At 34.0% G+C, this 22,278-nt stretch overlaps 1 protein-coding gene across 3 annotated transcripts; it reads left to right on the top strand.

The window, feature by feature from the left end:
• The first annotated feature begins 1,057 nt into the window (after positions 1-1,057).
• Positions 1,058-21,999, top strand: LOC123526017 (uncharacterized). Of its 3 annotated transcripts, none has more exons than XM_045305128.2 (3): positions 1,058-1,259; positions 17,620-18,363; positions 18,757-21,999. In XM_045305128.2, the coding sequence occupies exons 2-3, from the start codon at positions 17,647-17,649 to the stop codon at positions 20,134-20,136; spliced, it is 2,097 nt and encodes a 698-aa protein (XP_045161063.2). In that variant the 5' UTR covers positions 1,058-1,259; positions 17,620-17,646; the 3' UTR covers positions 20,137-21,999. The 3 variants fall into 3 exon arrangements, with proteins under 3 accessions (XP_045161063.2, XP_045161062.2, XP_045161064.2); XM_045305127.2 differs by lacking the exon at positions 1,058-1,259 and adding an exon at positions 14,552-14,694; XM_045305129.2 differs by lacking the exon at positions 1,058-1,259 and adding an exon at positions 14,808-14,999.
• The last annotated feature ends 279 nt before the right edge of the window (positions 22,000-22,278 follow it).

The raw sequence follows: 22,278 nt of genomic DNA, 5'->3' as shown, positions 1-22,278 counted from the left end.
TATATCTTTTATTCCACCATAAGATGAGAAGCATACAATTCACATCATAATAAAGAAATTATATGAACATATAATGCATAGACAAAACATATCTATTGAACACAAAAGAAATGAGAAATGATAAAGTGTAAAAGCAATTTACATTGAGATAAATGACAATTCATAATTTCTAATATTGAATGTTTAAGAGCTAGTCCATGATATTATTTTAAATATACATAAACAACAATAATAGTGTAAAACATACGGCATGTAAATATTTATCAATATGCAGTTGTTTAGTTTCATAATTAGTAAGAAAATGTGTATTAAACATATTTTACTGAATTTTCATCAATACATCAATTTTGAATGAATATTCATTATTGTCCTTTTGGATATTGTATTATAATTTATAACTGTATAACTTATACGTAATGAAACGTAAAATGCAAATGAATACATCCGCTGCAACCCCTCAAACAGAAAACAGTGTTATTCTATTTATACAAAAACACTCAATAAACACTACCCATTACAAACTTATTGATGGCACTGTATCAATCATGCGGACTTTGAAAAGTCGCTGAAGTTTCGGTATTTTTATATAGTTTTGTATTGTACAGGGTTTATATAACTAGCAGTTCGTTTTAATTTCTAATGGTACGTTTTAGGTCACATATAATTATACCTCTGTACTCTCAAGAGATAAATAGCAGTCGGTTTTATGCAAATCTGACACATATTAGTTTTCTTACACTTCGTCCTTTCTTTATTTGCCTAAGGTGTAGGCGAAAAGAAACCACATTGTTTTGCTTCTATAGTTCCAAAAGTACGAACTTCGGTTTTGGCACAAAAAGAAAATAAATGATTAAAATTTCCTTCAGTGACAGTCGTAAATCCTATATTTGTGAACTGGGGATTCCTTAAGGCGGTAGCTGTACTAAATACTTTGCTTCGTGATTTCTTTTGTTGAAATATTTATGTGTAAACACAAACACTTGTTCAATAATTACAGTATTCTAAAGCAGGGTTATTATTGTTTTAGGTCTATTGAACGGGCCACTTTTTCCGATAAACATCTACGGACTTGATATGTTATTTCATGTATACACTAGAGGAAAAATACCGCACAATTAACATGTATTGAATGAATAAATAAAATGTGATCTGCTATTTTTGTTTGTGACTCAAAATGTAGGTTTATTTATTCTGTTTGTTGTGTTTATTTGCTGACTTCCTGGTTATATCATTAAGTTCCTCGATTGAAATAAATATGGGTAAGTGTTTCTTATTTTCTTAACATTATTTTGAACTGAAGCTATAATGTATAGAATTAATCAATGAAATATGTTTAGGCTTTTGATTTCTTGTGTAAGCTTTTAACTGATAACTTTAACATAACGATGTATGATTCATCAGTAGAATGTTAGACATGACCTTGAACCACTGTATATATTGTTGGCACGCAAAGGGATAGAGCGCCAGACTCCTGGTCGGAGGTCCGAAGGTTTCGGGTTCGGATCCGCGGCGGGATCTGAATTTAATCGCGGTCGCAATAATCCCTTACCAAAACGTGAGCTCAGATTACACGGGCTGCTGTCATTGGGCGTAGTTGAATTTTTTTTTATTAAGTTGGTTTCAGACCATAGAATTCTCATTATAAATTCTTGACCATGAAATGGGAATGTAAAATGTGTAGTGAAATATAAAATTCGGTGCTGTAAATTCAAGGGAGGTAATGCGTTAGTAATATTTACTTAAACGCCTTTTGTACTTGCCTCCCGTATTCAAATTTATTACTCGTTTCAAACGAATGAATATGAGCCGTGCCATGAGAAAACCAACATAGTGGGTTTGCGACCAGCATGGATCCAGGCCAGCCTGCGCATCCGCGCAGTCTGTCAGGATCCATGCTGTTCGCTTTTGTAAGCATACTGCAATTAGAGAAACCGTTAGCGAACAGCATGGATCCTGACCAGACTGCGCGGATGCGCAGGCTGGTCTGGATCCATGCTGGTCGCAAACCCACTGTGTTGGTTTTCTCATGGTACGGCTCATATCTTAAACGTTTTTGAAATTGGATTACGTAAAGATGAACATATTGTAGATATCATACATAAATGTCGGCAAAATGAATTAAGTATTCACACCCAATTTATAAAGGCTCGAAAATACACTTCGATTTTAATACAAACGTGTACAATAACTATGGTGTCGTATTTCTGCCATTTCGTTCTGTCGAGTTGGTGAGTTTTAAGAGCACGCCGGAAGGTATTTGTCGTATTGAGTAAGGAACACACTTTGTATATACTTTTCAAATTAACACCATAATGTTTGCATTCGCATACATTTTCGGTTACTATTATGTATTTGTTTATGTCCGGTGAAAGTATTTCTGACACTTGAAAATAACAAAAATATTAAATCTCGTAATGCAAATTTGTCAAACATAAAAAGTTATTCATTTCATTCATCATTTTAAAAGTGCTTTAAGATGAGTTATCCCCTTTCCGAAATATATTGACCTTTTCGGGGTCAAATTGCAGTAGTTTATACAAATGTACTAAATAACTCCAATTAGTCCAATATACCGTAAGAACGTGCGCGAAATTTATTTTTTAATTCTTAATTTGCGATTTTTTTTTAGGATAGGTTAAGATATTGAACTGATTGCATGATTCGATTATTCTGTAATTTAGACAGCCTTTTAACCGTGAATGGATCTTTCGATTTCAAACGTGTTGACCAAGTGATTAAAATTTACAAAAAGGTAAGTGTTTCGTCAGGAGATTTGTTAAGCGTACTGCTAGTCGGAAAAAAAGTGTTTTATAACCTGATTGCATTAAATAGTCCAGAGTCCATTCATTATTCTACTGCCGTGTTAATAAACATAATTATGACCTTGTGCTATATCGTCGATATATCGTATTTACCCACTGTTAATGGCCATTATGATGTTTATTAGTACTAGCAATGAGCCAATATAGTGATTAAGACTTGTGTTCATTTTCAACAAAACAAATACTTGACAAAAACGTGAGCGTGAATGCGTTGATTAGTTGTGGTCACACATGGCGAGAAATTTCTTTCTTCTTTTTTTCAAAATTAATTCGTCAAGGTTATTAGCAATTTAGTACGCACTGTATTAGCGGATCTGTAAAAACGTGAAATATGGTATACTTGTTGGTGTGGATCGGTTGAAACTTGGTTGAACACATGTTATTTTGTAAGTAATCAGGTTTTGCGAAAGATTCTCTTTGTCAGATAATCTAAAGAACCAAGAAAAAAATGGTTGACGGTCCTTCCTTGACTTTTCATAACGAAGGACGGTGAAAATGTAGGTTATAAAATGTAAAGGATTTCTTTGACGAAACTAAAATACGTTAATAGCCAATTAATTGCTTATTTATAGTAGGGACGGTTCGCTAATGAATAGCAATGCTTTATAACGAGAAGAATGAAAAACATGTCCTTGAGCCTTTGTACACATTTTCATTACCTCAAAATTTATGAGGTTATAGATCTTTGACATGTTACCTAAATCTTTTGCATATTTAGGGGTAATTCGTATAAGTGGCAACATAACCTTAGGACATTTTGCCTTATTTTTTGTCTTGTTATGTCGGTGTTTATAACTTATAAATTAGCATAATGATCCTCCGAAATTCCATTCTTCGTTTTAGGTTCTTTAGTCACTTTAGTGCCCCATGCGGATTGACGTTTTGGCATTATACACTGGCAGGGGAGGAGAACTCAAAGTCGCAGAATTAGAGATTCCAAGATGAGACCCTAAAAGATTAAAGCATTCCACCTTCCTTTCATAAAGATTTAAGCCATTAAATAATTTTATACCTGTGTGTGCTTACCTCAACTTAAAAAACATATTCGTTCATTTTACGCTCCGCGGGGTTGCTATTTTCCAGAATTAAGGGATTACTTTCACATTAAACGGGTTCCCTTTTAATGTTGGTGTCAAGCTGTCTCGGGATTTAGACTCAGTGAAACCAGACAAGTCTACTATATATTAATATGCTCCCCTTCTGTATTATTTAGATAAAATTGCATTAACATAATAGCAAGCAACTGGCAATTAGTTTAGTAATTGTCGGATACGTGTTAGTTATTTTCTTCAGAACGCAATGATGATAAAATTTGGAAATCAGCTTTCTAGAGTATCACCATAAAGTTGTTTTTGAAATCTCTTTATCTAGATAAATGTAATGTGCGACACCTTAAGTGAAAAAAAACTTTCATTTTAGTCTGCAAACAATATTATACCAGATATTGTCCTTTTTTTGTCAAAAATGGTGTTCGGTCTTATTTGTACGAAGAAATCATTTTCTCTAGAGGTTATTTTAAATGATCGCATGTCATTGGGCAGGTTAGACTGACATTTTGAACTGATGCCTTGCAAACTCTGTAGAGAAATATGTCCCTGCGGATATTTTAACCCCGCATATAAGAAAAAACATTTATTCTCAACTTGCATATAAATACAAAAGCATGTGACAAAATGTATATTATACAATCACGCGCTCAAATTAAATATATGTGTTGTGTTCGTCGTGTCACCGGGGATTTGTCTTGTTGTTGTTGTTGTTGTTGTTTCAGTAACACCTACCCGAAATTATTCCCATAAACGTCAACATTATTCTACATAAGTTTTATACTAATTGAAAACAACCTACCCTATCAAGCTAGAACTCAGATTATGTAAACTGGTAGTTCTTGAACTAAATGTAAATTATAGTTTTATCATTTGGCATGCCACAGTAAATTTAGGTTTATTGGGTGGAGCAAATGATGGGGTTAAGAAGTCTGATGGTTTCTTAACATTTATAGTTTCTGTTGGATATTTATTTGTAATACAGAGTTGTAATAAAATATAAAAACTCATCGAATATAACATGTGCCTGTTCTTTATGAGGCAAAAAGCATGCGCTGTAAAGGGCCGTTTTATATCATGTCAAATAGTTCAACATCAAAACTGACATAAAGTTACACAAGTACTCAAGAACTCCATTTTGTCGACATGTGCGTATTACATTGCGAAATATGTTTATAATGAGCTTTTCACATTAAAAGTGAAACATAATTTCAAAGCACTTGATTTAATGTAGTTTTTCCTCATTTAATGAAGACATACACACATACAAGTTCAAGTGCAAAGTATATTTTTTGTTAATTATTTATCTGGTCTTCTGCTGAACACGAAGTAACACGTCTTCACTCAAAACATTCTGTTTTTGTCGTTGTTTTTCCCTAATGTTTTGGTAATAGCAGTCACATTTTGCCTTCAGAGCAGAAAACGATTTTGACATGTTTGTGTGTGCAAAAAAAATTAACAGTGTCTTGTTTTATAGCTTCACTTGTAGACTTGTTAAAATTAAGTGTCGTAATAAATTTATATTTGACATAAATTATATACATGTATCCAAAACGAGGTGACAATTGATATGTACCTAAACGTGGAATATATAAATTGAAAGTCCCCACGCGTTCAACTATGTACAGCTAGTCCTCAAAGATATGACACACATTTGTTTACAAATGTCATGTCGTCATAATAATGGAAAACGTACAGTTTACCGGACGTTGTACGCGGAAATGCGTGCTGCAATGAAAAAATATGAAAAAATAATACCACAGCAACACGACGGTAGCGTCGTTTTCAAAAATTGTTACATCCAAGTTATGGAAAAGTGGATCAATTTAAACATGATATACTTTTGATACGTATGTATTCATTTAATAGTTTTAAGACCACTGAAAAAACAACAACTGTACTTCATTTTAAAAAGACGGGGGGAAAAGTTTGTAATTTGTGTATTTCTTTCCATTTAATTGATTATGGACTGGGTTCTTCTCTGATGCAAAAAGACGCAAATGCATCACTTAGATTTTTTTTGTATGCTAAATAAAATGTATGTGAATTAACAGAAGTTTTAACAATTTGGTTTCATTGTTCAATGAAGACATAGGTTCCAACAATATCTGCTCATCATTACCATGCTTAGTCGACAGCCCCCTGCGCGTTACATTAAGGTATCTTCATTTACCAGAAATTAATAACTTATTTCAAGTGTTAACAAATGTTGAAATTAACATTTTTGATTGACAGCGGCAACAGTTGCCAGAGAAACGTAAACAAAACGGATAAATGAGAGATGTCGGATTCACTTGACTGTATCCTAACAAGTGATAAAGCATGCTTTCACTTTTTTGTCTAAATTATACAAACAGCTATCAAGGAAAAAGAAATTGACAAAATAGTTAATTGCCGTAAGAAAGTTTCAGGTTTGATAAATGTGTGTAAACAAATTGTCGTCTGCGGCCATCTTTGACGAAAAAAAATCCAACGACTCCTACACATGTTTATCATGAGACGAAAGGAGTATTCATTGAGTGTAACACATGACATAATACTGATAAATTTTAAATCTTAGGTTGGAAAAAATGTAATTTCATTTTCCTTATTTTCTTCTTCTGCACGCACAGGCGTGCTATTGCATATGTACACATGATGTGCTCACGACTGAAAGGCACGTATGATCCAATCTCACTAGTCTACGAAAATTTTAACAGTTTATGCCACGTTTTATTCGTAGCTAAGAGGAAAATTAGTTGATAAACTAAAAACGAAAAAAGAAAAAAAAATATATATATATATATATCTGTTTACTTAGACTCATGACCTAATCCCAGTGATGTATTTAATGTAAAAAGCACAGATTTGTAATCATGGTATGCTAATGAAAAGATCACTATAATACATGATAACATGTGCTTATGACCCATTCGCAGTGATGTTTTAAATGTGTACAAATGACCCTATTCCAGCGGTGTATGAAAATGTTTTCATGACCCGATCCGCCAGTGAAGTATGAAAGACCAAATCCTGATGATGAAATAAGTATTCACATGATTCATGAGACTTAATTACCCGATCCAAACGGTGTACGAAAATGTCTGTTCACGACCCTATTTAGACTAGCCACTAGACTGATAATAACTGTATTTCTATATTTTTTTCCTTTTTTGACGAATTCAATTTCATAGAGACAAAAGCCAGTCTATTTTAGAGATTTTCACACAGGACTGATGTTGAAATTATCAGTCTAGTACAATCCGAAATGTTCTTAGAGAGATGATTGGCACCTATGGCTATTAGATTACCCATGGATAATTTGGTACATCATGCTAGTGGTCAAGTGTTACGCTGCTGATCATAAATCTGTTTACCTAACTGATTTTTAATGGTGATAACTGAAGTACCATTCTCATCTAGAATAAACAATTTTGCTACTTTTGAAATCTTGATGTGTCATCTTGCAAATATATTTATTAACAATAATATGTTAATTTTATTTAAAGGATTATTCTAATCAGTAAAATTCTGATACTAAAGAATGGATTTTAAAAGTTTATGTCATTGTCAAAAGCACATTTTAATTAAAAGATATGTTCAATGAGTTCAAGTTTATTCAAAGATAAAGAAATTGCTTTGTATAATATGTGGCAAAAAAGAAGATTATGATTGCTACCATATAAAACTTTTCAAAGGTGTTAATAAAACCGAGACTTATTGTCCCACTGGAAAGCCAGTAGATATATACAAAATTATGAGAAAGCTGTACCAAAATTAAAAGAAACACAAGTGTCAGCAAAAATGATTTCTATTCAGTGACCAAGCACCATACTGCAGTCACTGCAGCACCAAACAAAAAAGACCTTTTATTTTCTTAACAAAGATTGACAAATAACAAAACTATTGAAGGTCGTTGCATATATAGAAGGCTGGTGCACCATTCTTATTGCCAGATATCTAATGCTAATCGCTAAATACAATATTCTTGCTCTCATAATATGCAAAAATTTCAAATATCTAATGTTTATAATGCTGAAAGATAATGCTAATGGGGATAATAAGCCAGCTACTCGCTAGGTGGCGCTAGTAAAATAAGGGGTAAACAATGCTGACCCAGATTCTTATCTCACTACACTTTGCAATGGATTCTGAGAAGAAATCAAAATATTTTGGATGGAAAGTTATACAATTACAGAGAAAATTAATAAAAAGAGGGGCATCAATCAAAGGCAGAAAGGAAGATTTGTTAACAAGGTATGTTTTTATGTTGTTATAATTAAATAATTCTCAGAAAAATAGTATTAATCCATTCAAACCTTGAGAAACCAGTACATGTAGGCCATGGTGTATATTGCAAGTTTTATTGATGCTATCTTTATTGCATCTTATTATTTGTAGATTTAGTGTTGCTTATACAAAGCAATAATACCAGAGAGTAGCCCTTTGAATAACATTTTACAGGTTAATGACTTATGCTAGCACTATATCTTGTTTGAGGAATTTATGGTGTCTATCTTTTTCTTACTTTCAGACTTTAAGCATATGACAGAAATCAAGACTTCAGGGATGAACATATATTCTCCTACCAGAACCTCTGGATTCCGACTGGTCCACTGAAGGGTTTCATCAACTGCAAGCAGACCATAGGATCCACTTCCCTAAATTGGGAAGCAATATGAAAAAAAAACAGCAGTTAAGAAATTTGAAAAGCAAACGGGATATAGTGTCAACAACTGTAGTTTATTCATATGTAGAGAAAGACCATATCTGGCTGCAACACCCGACGGAGTCATCAATGAACAAACAATAGTTGAGGTTAAATGTCCATATGCTGGGAAAAGAAGAATGATCGAACCTGGGAAATTGTTTCCATACTTGGAGTATACGGACGGAGAAATTGAGCTAAAGAAAACTTCAAACTACTATTATCAGATACTGGGACAGATGTATATAAGTAAAAGACAATATTGCTTTTTCATTATGTATATATTCAAGGATATTTTTGTACAAAAAATTGAACTAGATCATGAGTACTGTAACACAAAGCTAGAACTGTTCTACAAAAAGTATCTGCGGAAATAAATAGCTGATCATCTGTGAAATAACATTGATGATGATATATGTAGACATTTGCAGTACAATATGATGTTCATTCTATGATAAATAATTGTATGTAGTTGAAATAAATATATAACAGCCCAGCATTAATAGTTCATATTTCTTAGTATTTCTGCGCAAAACAATAATAGTTATGCAAGTTTACCAACAATACACCTGCGGAAATTAGCTATGTTGAAGCACACAAATGTAATCCTTGACCCAAGATTAAGTTTTGTTTTTGGCAAGTCAGATCTTAATATTTTGAAACAATATCATGTTTACTAGGTTGCCACAGTTTTGTCTTATTCCCAGGATCTTCTAGTTTACTGCTACTCTCCATCAATCCTTTTAAATGTTGTTCTTTTGGAAAATGAATTCCTTCATAACCCTTACATAGAGGTACACAACAATACTGAACCATAATCAAATTCAATCCTTTAAATAAATGTGTTTAAGTAATTCATTTGACTATTTTCTAAGACTTTATTTTGTTCTGGGTCAAATATCTAGGAAATTGCAAATTAATTAATGTTTAGGGTCAAATACCTAGGAAATTACAAATTAATTAGTGTTTATAATGCAGAATCTCTACTATATTCCATAGTAAATCTAAGGTCAGGCGAGATGATGTTTACCCTTTATTTCACCAGCGCCCTCTGTGGAGATAACCAGAGGTAACTCTGTTCTTATTATCCCCATTGTCCATTGATTTTATGAAATAAAGATCTGCATCATGTTTCATGTGTCTGATTTGAAGCATGTTCTACCATGTCATGCCAGCATCGGACAATGCATGTTAGCATTCAGCTTTGTATGGTGCGCCATGCTAATTGCTGAATGTCAATTTTAATGCTAAATGCCAATAACCTTATGCTAAATACATATTATTTAATGCTAAATGCCATTTTTTATTAAATTATTTGTCATTTAGCATGACGCACTGTCCTTCCACAGTATTGATTTGCCATCGCATTTGACAATTATGACTCAATGTTTAAGATTTAGCATTTGGCATTAAATATTTTGCATTTGGCATGTGGCATTTTTCAAATGAAAGGGTAGAGTTATAATGTTAACTTCCTTATGCTTATTTTATGCGAAATATCAAAAAAAATAAAATTAATGCTTACTTGTGTTTAAAGTATTAAACATTTTTGACGTTAAAATGAGGTATTGGGTAAATTGAACAAGCCTTCCATGAATAAAAACTATACTATTATCAACTATATAGCAAATGAAGTGGTCTAATAAGATATGATAACCAGCGCTTAAAATTTCAAATAAAATTACTTTATAGTATACATAAGATTTTCAACCATCTCCAGTCCTCTCTACACTGGCTATTAATTGAACAAATGCATGTACCTTATAAGAAATATGTAACTTAATGTTAATATGTAGAGTTACCTTTTCAACACCAATACATTTTGAAACTACATGTCTCTATTTAACATTAAATTTTTCACAAATCAATTATTTTTTATTTTAAAACATTTGGCTTTGTAATCTTTAATAAAGATTATACTAGTATAGGGTTTTCATGATTTGTAAAGCATTAGATAACTAACAGGAGTTAACTGAAGAATATAGTAATAAGTATGCAACATGCGAAATTTGCACAAATAAGAAACATACAAGAATTATAAGCTTAAATGTATTTCTAACTTTGAGATGTTTCTTTCTTCTGTAGAAATACCAATTTTGATGTGAAAAATGTGCTTTCATGTATTTACATACAGATTTTTAAAGCTAAAAATTCCCTTCAGAAAAGCCATAGACCTTCTTACTAACAGAATACAGGATAACAAGAAATGAAAGCATTCTGTCCGAATATTCTCAGAGCGAGATTGCAGAATTATGTGTCTGTACTTGTGTTTCACTGTCCTTCAAATACAACACTTCAGTATATGCATTATTCAGCCCCTGAACCTGGATATTCATTAATGCACCAAGAGATGATACCACTATTTTACATGTGCATTCCGTCTATTGAAATTCAATGTTTTAACACAAATATCGCAAAAGCTAACTTTTTCTGCAACCAGTCCGGGTTGCAAGTACCAATACAGAGAAATGAAAATTCATTTCTTACAAAATTTCAACTCAGCTGACCCCTGCAGTTGTAAATCCCAGCTACCCAGATGGTCTCAATAAATTGCATAAACATGTGGCAGTAAACCACTGATCTCTATCAGTTAGGCTGTGGTCATTTCTTGACATTGATTGATAACAAACCTAAAAAGAGGTTTGTGAATTTTCGGATTGTACTAGACTATGATATTGGACATAGGATATAGACTGGCTCAGTTCACTACATTCAATCATAAAAATGTAAAAAGATATATTATAGTCTAGGAGCTAGTCTAGACCCTATTCTATAGTGTATGAAAATATCTATTAACTGCCCTATCCGAGTGGTGTATCAAGACCGAACATGCGTTAATGACCCAGCCCCACTGATGTATGAAAATATGTGTTTGGTACTACTTCACTCCTACTTACTACCGGAAGTGGTGTCAGCAAATCACTGTTCTCCTACATTTGGCCGCGGAATTGAAAATTTAAGCACATCCAAAGAAAAACTTGCTAATGATCAATTAAGACGATACTGCATGACTGTGCTTAATAAAGATTTAGTCCTCTAATCGTATGTTTTGGATTTACCTAGAGAAATACTAATATTCCTCGTGCTTCGGCGGCGATATTGAAAAGGAAGCTGGATGATCCGTGTTGATCTGTCGCGAAACTTCGCCGATTTGCTGAAAGGTAAATGAAGTAAAATATCGGCGAAGCGGGTTAAACTAGGAAACCACGGATAATATTATGTATGCGAGAGTGAAATCCTGATGAAGCTTGAACTGTTTGCTCATGGCCAAATTTGTGTGCTAATGACACAATCCCTACGGTGTTTGTTCAGGACAAAGTTCGAGTTATGAACTAAAATATGTACTCATGACTAAACTCCAATGGTGTATGAATATGTGTGTTAATTAAGTAATTTCAAAGATATATGAGAATGTGTTAATGGCCCAGTCTCAATGATGTTTGAAATTGCGTGTTCATGTCTAAATCATAATGATGTTTGAAATATGTGCCTTTGAAAATGTCCAAGTGGTATGTGAAAGTGTACCTCAATGGTGTATGAAAATGTTTGAATGCTCAAATTCCAGTGTTGTATGAAAATGTGCCTTAGCCCAAATGCAATGGTGCATGGAATTGAGTGTGCATGACCGAATCCTAGGATTTTATGTAAACATGTGTTCATGACCGAATCAAAATGATGTATGATCGTGACCCATTTCCAATGGTGTATGAAAATATAAGTTCATGTAATACAATCCTAGTAATGTTTGAAAATGTTTCCATGATCAAGTCCAAAGGATGTATGGATATCTATTCCATGCTAATGTCATAATCCAAATGGTGTATGGAAATGTGTTTCCCAGCCCATTCCCAGTGATGCATGAAAATATATGTGCCTGACCAAACGAAGTGTATGTTCATAGCCCAGTCAAAATGGTGTATACACATTAAATGACCCAGTCCCAGAATTAAATGAAAATGTATGTTCATGGCACAGTCAAAATGGTATGTGAAAAAAAAAACGTGCTATCGTGGCTAAATCCCAGTTCTGTATAAAAATGTGTTCATGACCCAGGCGCGATTATTTATGGAAATAAAATGTGCTTATGGCCCAATCCCAATGACCTCATAATTCAATTTAATGTGTGCAATGAACCATGTCCAACGATTGTTGCCAAGACCTTGATCACCTAGATGTTAATGTCCGACAATACATTCGATAACCGACTGAATTTGCTGAACGACCTCTACAAGTGTCTCTTATGACTAATGCCTTTACCTAGCTGTTTCTTTTCATCAACTATGTTCAATATTTAAGTCCGATTATTATTTTGTTTATGCAACAACATAAAGCTAAATTTTCAAAATAAATAAATGCCATCACTGGCCCATCAATACTTCTTGCATCTTAACACTTTATAAAGTCATATCTCTTAAATTGGAAGTGGTGAGAGGGTAATTCAAAACACTCGTGTCAGTTATTCAATCTAAAGTATGTGTAAACTAATACAAAAGGCACAAATATTTTAGACCAACACCGTATATAAACCGATATATAAAAAGATGAACACTTATTTTTTTTGTATCAATGATCTGATTTGCATATCAGCAGCATCATTTGCATACAAATCGCCTGATTTGCTGATCAGTTGCCAGATTTGAATTATCAGTAGCCTGAATAATTATGAGTAGCCTCATTTACATATTTATCATTTGTGCAGTGTACTTTTCAACATAGACAAATCTACTCGTTCGGAGTACCAGCTCATTAATGAAAACAAAATAAATTATCATTTTGAATTGTCACCTTTCATAAAGATAAAAGATAAAAATTTAGTCGTCCTCTGAACTTATACGTGTGCCCTAAAGAAGCAAACGGACAGTAAATGGAGTAAGAAGGACAGACGTAGGATTATAGTCTCCACTCATTTCCAAATACGCACATCGAACCTGTATTTTTCAGTTAATACTCTTTCGTAATACGTGTTTTTATAGTTTCTGTTTTTACTTGTTTTGGCTACCCGGTATCAATTACCTATACATGATATTGTATTTGAACTCTTACACTGCGCTGAAAACGTCGATTCCAATTTTGTATGAAACTATAATCCGCTAGTACATATCCCTTGACTAAACACACTGTTTTAAACGCGCACACAAATATTGCTTTCAAGACAGGTAGTTTTTTTCCTTTCCTTTCATTAACGTTTTGTTAGCTTAAACTATATTTTAAATAATTTTCAAAAGTGATGGATATTTCATAATTATTGTATTTGTCAGTAGGATGTGTTAAGCTCACCTTGACATGAAGTGAGAAACGGTGAGCTGTTGTGGTCACCTTTCGTCCCTCCGTCAAAATTTCTTGTGACCTCATTACTGAACTAATCCTCTTGAAACTTCGAAGGAAAGTGTAGAATTCGGACAAGTTTAATTGTAGGGAAAATTGCTCCATAACCCCAGAGTTAATGCCATAAACTTGGTCGAAGCATGATAAAAGAGCACATTTGTACTATTCATGAAACTTATACAGAGCGAGACCTCGCACAATTTAGATTGTGAAAACATTTGCTCTAAAATATCATAGTTATTTCGCTTCACTTTGTTAAAATAGTCTAATTAGAAGCCACATTTCCTGAAGAGCAATTTTATATAATTTATATATAAATGTTGCAACAAGTTCGATAACAGGCAATATTGCTCAGTAATATCAGAGTTATCTATAATGGTTTTTGTAAAAATTGCTATATTTCACTTTAAAAGTCCTTAGAGATCTTCATGAGACTTACACACAGAATCTGTATTGCCACGAGAATTATGACAGCCTTTCTTTTTCGCTTTTTGTCTATACAGTGAGTACATATATACATGAATAGTGAATTCTACGACAGATGACTAGTTTCGAAACAGTGTTTATACAGTGTGATGATTTATATGAAAATATAGAACATTTGGTTGACGTCATATCTATCCGTGTATACCCGTATAAAGGTTATACTCCGTATCGTGTTCAAACGGGTGACTACATTAACAAATAAGTGGTAAATCGATCATCGTAAAACTTTAAAAAAAAACAGAACATACCGGTTATAGCACAAAATTGATTTGATTTCAGTAATAAGATTATATTTTAAAGTGTTACATTTTTGTTGACTATTTATAAGGTAAGAAATTGATAAGTATTATTTATTGATTACTATACATTTAAATTGTGTTTCGTATTGTTTTATCAATATGGATTTATAGTTGAATTTATAACTGAAGAAAGATATTTAAAGCGGTAGATATGTAATGCACAAAGGTGACGGCCAACATGTTTAAATAAATGTTCGTAATCAAGCAAGTGTTAAATCGGATTTGGTTTTTAAGAACCATTTTTATAAACTTGGTATGCAGAAAACATAAGCAGTTTGTAATATACGTTTGTAATATATTCTAGGACATGTACAAAAAGCAGAGTATCTTAAAGGTAATTTTACATAATGCTTCAAACGTAGTTTTGGTGTTTTATACACTTTCTGTTGAAATTGTACGTTAATATCGTGCTAGTGGTAACTTTAGTTTTATGAAGTAATGGAAAACGGCTAAAGTTAGGTTGGCTAGAATGGTGATCTGAATACGTTTCGCTGTTGCAGTTGTTGTAATAAAATGTGATTTCGCGCTAAATGAGGTGAATGCAAGACATATGTTATGATTAAAATGGATATAATATGTTATTGAGCTAGAAATAAGGTGACTTGAATATAAAATACTAGTATTGAGGGCGTTGGAAGAGGTCAGTAAATCTTAAAACAGAGGATTGCGGTTAGTTTTGAAAAAATGCGAAGCAGGGATAATAGTTGTTGTAGAAAATGGAATAAATGAAAGGAATTTTGACAAAAATAATGACTGACTGACTGCTGCAGAGGCGAGAAGACCACACCAAAATATGTCTAGTCGAATGGATGGAAACAATTAATTAATTTAAAAAGAAGAAGATTAGGATTAAATTACCGTGCATAGTTGTTCAGTGTTTGAGATGGTAAATCCATCTGGGACTTATTTCAACAAGAGGTGCCTGGATGTACAAAACTGCTGCAATATAGCTAGATTTAATGTAAAAAGGGTCAATACTACTTGTAAAAAAGAAAGAAAAACACGAAACTGGCAAAAAGTACTTTTGCACTTGTTTTGTTCTTTCTGTGTATCTTCGTTTTAACTTTGAAGATAAAAACCGGTTTGGCATAAATAAATTTTATGATTGTAAAATCAAAACAAATCAGGGTTATCGGTAGATATCAACGCTATTTAACAGCTTATACCCGTTAATGTAAGCAATTTTAAACTGAAGTAGGTAGAACTTGCGTTTATTAACTCTATGGTCTTGGCGATCAAAATACAAAGTACAAAATACATGTATAAAATCTCTGATTTACCTAAGTTTCTTTTGTATTGAGATGATATAAGTATTACGTATCAGCCGTACGAACTCTCACATATTTGACATCATGGGAGTGAAATAAAGCCATATTACACTAGTGTAATAAAGCTTTGTCGTTGACGTTTCTATTATAGTCTATAATATAAAAGAAAAAAAATGACGTTTCAACCAGGAAAAGCTAATATGTATTAAAAAAGAAGATTACAGTTGTGTCTTTCTACATTCACTTTAATAAACGAGTTCAATAAACGTGGCGTAGCCTCGCATTTTATCATTGTATTGAACTCGTTCTTTACGGTATTTTAGACTACATGATTTTTTATCCGCCCGCTTAGCTCAGTAGGGAGAGCGTTGGTCTACAGATCGCGGGGTCACCAGTTCGATCCCCGCGCGGGGCGTATGTTCTCCGTAACGATTTGATAAAAGACATTGTGTCTGAAATCATTCGTCCTCCACCTCTGATAATTCATGTGGGGAAGTTGGCAGTTACTTGCGGAGAACAGGTTTGTACTGGTACAGAATCCAGGAACACTGGTTAGGTTAAGTGCCCGCAGTTACATGACTGAAATACTGTTGAATAACGGCGTTAAACCCAAGACAAAACAAACAAAAATCATAATTTTAGCTCGACTATTCACAGAATAGGGGAGCTACTCGCCCCGGCGTCGGCGTGAGCGTGAGCGTTAGCGTCACACAAATGTTAAAGTTTGCGCACCACCCCAAATATTTTCAAAGTCCATTGAGATATTGCTTTCATATTTTGCATACTTGTTTACCATCATGACCCCAGTCTGTAAAACGGAGGAGGCAACTCTATCAAGCATTTTGACTGAATTATGGCCCCTTTTCGACTTAGAGTAAATGTTAAAGTTTGCGTACCACCCCAAATATTTTCAAAGTCTATAGAGATATTGCTTTCATATTTTGCATTCTTGTTTACCATTATGACCCCAGTCTGTAAAACGGAGGAGGCAACTCTGTCAAGCATTTTGACTGAATTATGGCCCCTTTTCAACTTAGAATATATGTTAAAGTTGCGCACCACCCCAAATATTTTCAAAGTCCATTGAGATATTGCTTTCATATTTTGCATACATGTTTACCATCATGACCCCAGTCTGTGAAAAGGAGAAGGCAACTCTATCAAGCATTTTGATTGAATTATGGCCCCTTTTCGACTTAGAATATGCTTATTGTAATGTTAAAGTTTTACTCATTGCTTATATTATACTATCAAGCACTTAGAATAGTCGAGCGCGCTGTCCACTGACAGCTCTTGTTTAAAGAATGGTTTCTAATTTTCGTTTTGTTGTCAGCATTTAGGACAAGACATTTAGCAAACGTTGTTAGGGAATATTTTTATGAATAGCAGTAGCCTCCCGTTGTATTTCCGGTAACTCGGTTGGTAGAACATATTACAGCCTGTGCTGAAAGTTCTTTCTCTCTTCAGTCGAATCTCATCCGCGGAGATGTCATCGTTGAGTCCTGTATCATTTATTTCTTAGAGAAGTAACTAGTTGCATTTGGTGGAGTAAGTCAGTGCATGCGCTAATTCGATGGACACTGGCATGGCATTTGACTTTGAAAACTGTTCTAAATCTAACATGTACAATGTAAATATTTATGAGTAAAGTAAAAATTATTACTTTCTACTGTTTGTTATTTTCAGGTGTTCAGATCGATCTAAGTGTAAATAATGGGCTGCGGAAGTTCCAGTACAAGTGTTCAGACTTTCAGGAATCCAGAAGAAAACAAAAACTACCGTAGTCAAAAAGCGCCCTCTAGGCATTCGTCTGCAACACCTTCCATAAGAAGTCAAAGATCAGAAGGGAAAGAAAAGACGAAAAGAAAGTCGTCTGCATCTAGTTCCGCGTCTGTATCCAGTAGCAGACGACCAAGAAAAACAGACGATGAAAGTCGAGTAAGCAGTGCTAATTCTAAGAAAAATTCTTACGTTATAAATAACAGTACACCTGTTGTGCCCGTGCCTTCAAATAACGAAAATGACTCTGAAGATATTAATGAAATAGACGAGAAGAAATTGGAGGCCCAGAAACATCACGAAGAAATTCAGAAACAAACTTTTATTACCGGTGATCCAGAACATGAAACTCGTAATGAAAAGATAGAAGAAAACTTTAACCAGCCAAATACAGAAAGTCATGAGGAGATTGCTAAACGTAAGGAAGAGAAGCGATCTCAGTTTGATCATGAAAAAGTAGAGGAAGAAAGCATTAACAGTCACGGACCGGTACCTTTATCATTTCCTCCGGACATGGATGATGATACGGACAAAAATGCAGAGTATACAGTAGATGATATAGTTGAACACAATAATGAAGTTGCAGATCTAGACTGGTTTAAATATGGGAAAAAGATCTACAGTTGGAAAAAGATGAAGCCTATCATACAGGTTGGTTAGATTTTAGGACAGTCACAGGCCTAGTTCATAAAATGTACTTCATAATTGATAAGGAAACTATATTAGTCAACGGGATTGCCACTATTATAGCTTCGTGTTTCAGTTTAGATAGCAGTTCTAACTTTAATGTAATGCTCTAGATTAATAGGTATCGTACAAGAAACAGTAAGTAGACAATTATATGAAGACTTGTATAAACACATTTTGAGAACTCATGCGTAAAATAGCTATATTTATATTTGAGTAATATTGTCTCTCTTGGATGAAGAGAAGACCTCTATTAAAATTACAATGCACAATATGCGTGAATTTAAAATTTATATTCATTTTGAGAAAACGAGCAGCTGCAATTTCCTTTTGTTTTATTATCTGCTTTAATTTCAGGAACGAGTGGACCAGTTTAAAGATATCGGGCCATTAAATTATTATAGTCCGACCCCTGGGTCTCAATTCGGATACCCGATTTATGTTACCAGAGATCATGGTTTAACCAGGAAGGAGCTCGCTAAAGTTCTGACTTACTGCCGCGTGGGTAATTCCATCGATGTACCACGTGAGCAATGTCTGGCACGTATGAAACAGAGTGCGGAATTCGTTCTTGAAGAGGACACCGGTACAGATTATTTTAAGGATTATAAGGATCAGTTGAATCGTTGGTTAGCAGACTATCCCATGAATAAAGTATATAATGATCCACCTGATACACAGTCGGATCCGAACGAATTGGCATTTCCTTTACCGGCCGATATACAATCGGATCCAAGTGTTCTTAGAAAGTGGACAGAGACCTGGATAGAGTTCGATTGTGAGGTACCTGAGGAAGGAGCTTGGCCAATGAAGGAGCTTCTTAAAGATGACTGGGGAGACACCCATGATCTGTATGCAAATGTAGTCCAAGAACATCACGGTAATGAAGCAATTGAACCACTTGATATGACAATAGATGGTGATGTAGCGTGGGTTGAAATTGAACTGGATTTGTTCAAGAATGATAAGACGACTGAACACCAAGAAACAGTTTGGAAGAAGCGAGCTACTAGAACAAACCTTAATGATCCTTTGTGGATGAAGAAGAGACGAGAAGAGCTAGCTGAGATACTCAAAAAGAGGTATGAAGAACGGCAGAAACAATACCCTGTCGAAAACTTTATTAATTTTGCAGATATTCTCGAAAAACATTGGGAAGAGTTCCAAACGTTGTGTCAGAAAGAGTTCATTCCCCCAGTCAGAAAGACAAGAAACAGTGCTGAAGTCAAACTTGAGACAGACGAACACCCGTATATCGACGGACAGGCTACTAAAAGAGCTGATAGTGCTGATAACAGACTGGTGATAAGTCATGACATTGAAGACGAAAGACATAGTGATGGAAGTCAGCATGATCAAGACAACGATGTGAGACTAGAAAGCAGAGGTAGCTCTCATCGTAATGTTGAACGCGTACATAGTTCTAATAGTTCAAACAAAATGGAAAGTGAGCACGGTGATAATGCTGAAGATAAATTAGTGATAAATCATGAAAACAGACAACATAATGATGTTGAAATCAACGATGACAATGCGGACAATGATGCAGATCAAATGCCTACTCTCGAAGCCACGGATAGTGGTTTAGATCTTAATTCTAATGATCAACTTGACAGCGGACGCGCGGACAATGATAATAGAAAAACAGATGGAGATAGTATACAGCTTACTAGTAGACCTGAATCGGATGGAAGTGAAAAGGGTGGAAAGCAGGAAAAGGATGACTTTTTCGATTAAATGTTTGAGCGAACTGAACAACTGAAGATATGAGCACAAAGTATAGGTCAGGTGGACAGAGAGCAGAGTGAAAGGGTTGCGCTGGTATTGTCTCTGTTCAGAGTACCGTGCTCAAACAAAGTACTCAATAGTTTACATTTATTTAAAAATACATGTATAAATACAAACTGCTTATTACAAATAGTTCATCTTGACATAAAGTGTATTACTACAGATAATCGATTAAGTCGATTTCTACTTTTCTTTCATTTCATTTACTGTCGTGTGCACATCTGACTTTCACAAACATTGTTTTTGACCAGTTAAACTTCTTAGTCACGTGTATGGTAACAAATGTTGTTATATATGACACTGAAGGGGTCACATGAACCAAATTGCCGGTGGATGATTTAAAAGTTAATGCCGTTCAACAGATTAACTGAAAGAGGGATGATTTTGATGATGGCAAACGTAAAAAGAATATATTCTAATATGTAAACAGTCGATATCTAGAACTCAATATGTTGCCTGTCGGAAGGTTTTAAAATTCTATAAGAGTCGGTGCGCTGTTTCCTACGACAAGCTGCAATAGTCCTATAGTCGCATTTTTTCACAAAACTTGAAGCTACTTTTCCACAGTTTGGGTGAAATTTCATTTCTACTAAGTTTGGCATAGAATAATATATGACACTGGAAAATGATAAAATGGGTGAAAATAAAAGTTACTGGTAAAAATGCAAGAAGAATTTATTTGAAAAGCGTTATTACAGTTTACTACTTTCTGCACAATATTTCTGGTTATTTATAAGAGTATCTTGCAAACATCGTAGTTAAATAAGTCTGTACCACTAGTCACTTTCAGAGTACTCACTTTTTATGGATTTTTAAAAAAAATATGTTTCGCATAAAATGTGTGGGTTAGTAACTTTAATTAGTACTTAAGACAACTATAGTCAGTCGTAGATGCCCATTTGAATTCTGTTCAATGGGGTCTGGGAGGACTATACAAGGTTCAGCTTAGCTTATTCAATAGCGGGGATCTTCTCTGTGCATTTGTAGAACCTCTAACATTTATTTTATGCATTAAAATGCAAATCTTTTCATCTTTAGAAGGTATTGCTATTTAAAACATTTTGTTGTAACGTTAAATATATTTTATGTTTTAATTATTTGCAATTTTACCTCTGGCGAAAAAAAAACAACAACACATATTTCTGACGGACAAGAAAGTAAAGCAGAATAGAAATACTGTATTTTATTTTATGTTTTTCGGTGGTTTATCGAAATATAACGGTGAATTATATCCTGATAAACTCACTGGCCACTCAGTGAAAATTATCAAATCTGATACCCGGATTAACGTCAAAAAGTTTACCGAGCGTACTGAAAGCCGGAAACAATATGACGATGACGTCGTTAAAATGACGTCATCTTTGCGATGCTTCCTGATAAAATTTCCCGCAAATTTCGACATTTTATTGAAATAAACACAACAAAAGTAGAGTTTTAGACATAAAATAAACAGAAAAATTGTTGGTATCGATGTAATATCACTGTAATTTCACTCGTGAACACCAAAAGTTGTTATTTTCACTCGTGGCTGCGCCACTCGTGAAAATATCACTTTTGGTGCCCACTCGGTGAAATTATAACGTGATATTACACCGAAACCAACAATTATCCTCTATATTATATAAGTACTTCGGCTTGGAAAAATCTATCTGTGATATTGTATATATGTGCTATTTATTGACCAAACAGGGTTTTTTCTCCTTAGAATATCAAACTAATTATACTTGCCTTACAGGTCATGTCTGTGATGTAGTTTACAAGTTCTCATTGTGTTTGCCTTTTTTGATAAATTAAAATTCTACAGAAAAACAATATTGTCATTTATTAATTTCTTGTTATTTCTCCATTTGAAAACTAAGAAAACTATGCTTTCCTTTTTGTTATGAATTAACAATTTCAAAAAATTATCACAAATAAATGAAATAGGATAAAATCGGGCTATAGCCAACCCGACTGTGTAACCGGAAGTCCGATGATACTAGCTGTGCCAGTGTGTTATCCTGCAATGCTAGCGAGTTGACTCTCTTGCTAGCTTGGCAAAGCTGGGCCTCAGACAAAGCAGCAGTAGCTGCCATTAGAGGTTATTATACA

The sequence above is a fragment of the Mercenaria mercenaria genome, chromosome 1, assembly GCF_021730395.1.
Source record: "Mercenaria mercenaria strain notata chromosome 1, MADL_Memer_1, whole genome shotgun sequence".
In the NCBI taxonomy this organism is placed as follows: domain Eukaryota; kingdom Metazoa; phylum Mollusca; class Bivalvia; order Venerida; family Veneridae; genus Mercenaria; species Mercenaria mercenaria.
Note: the sequence above shows the minus strand (reverse complement) of the source record. Positions and strands in the feature narration are given on the sequence as shown.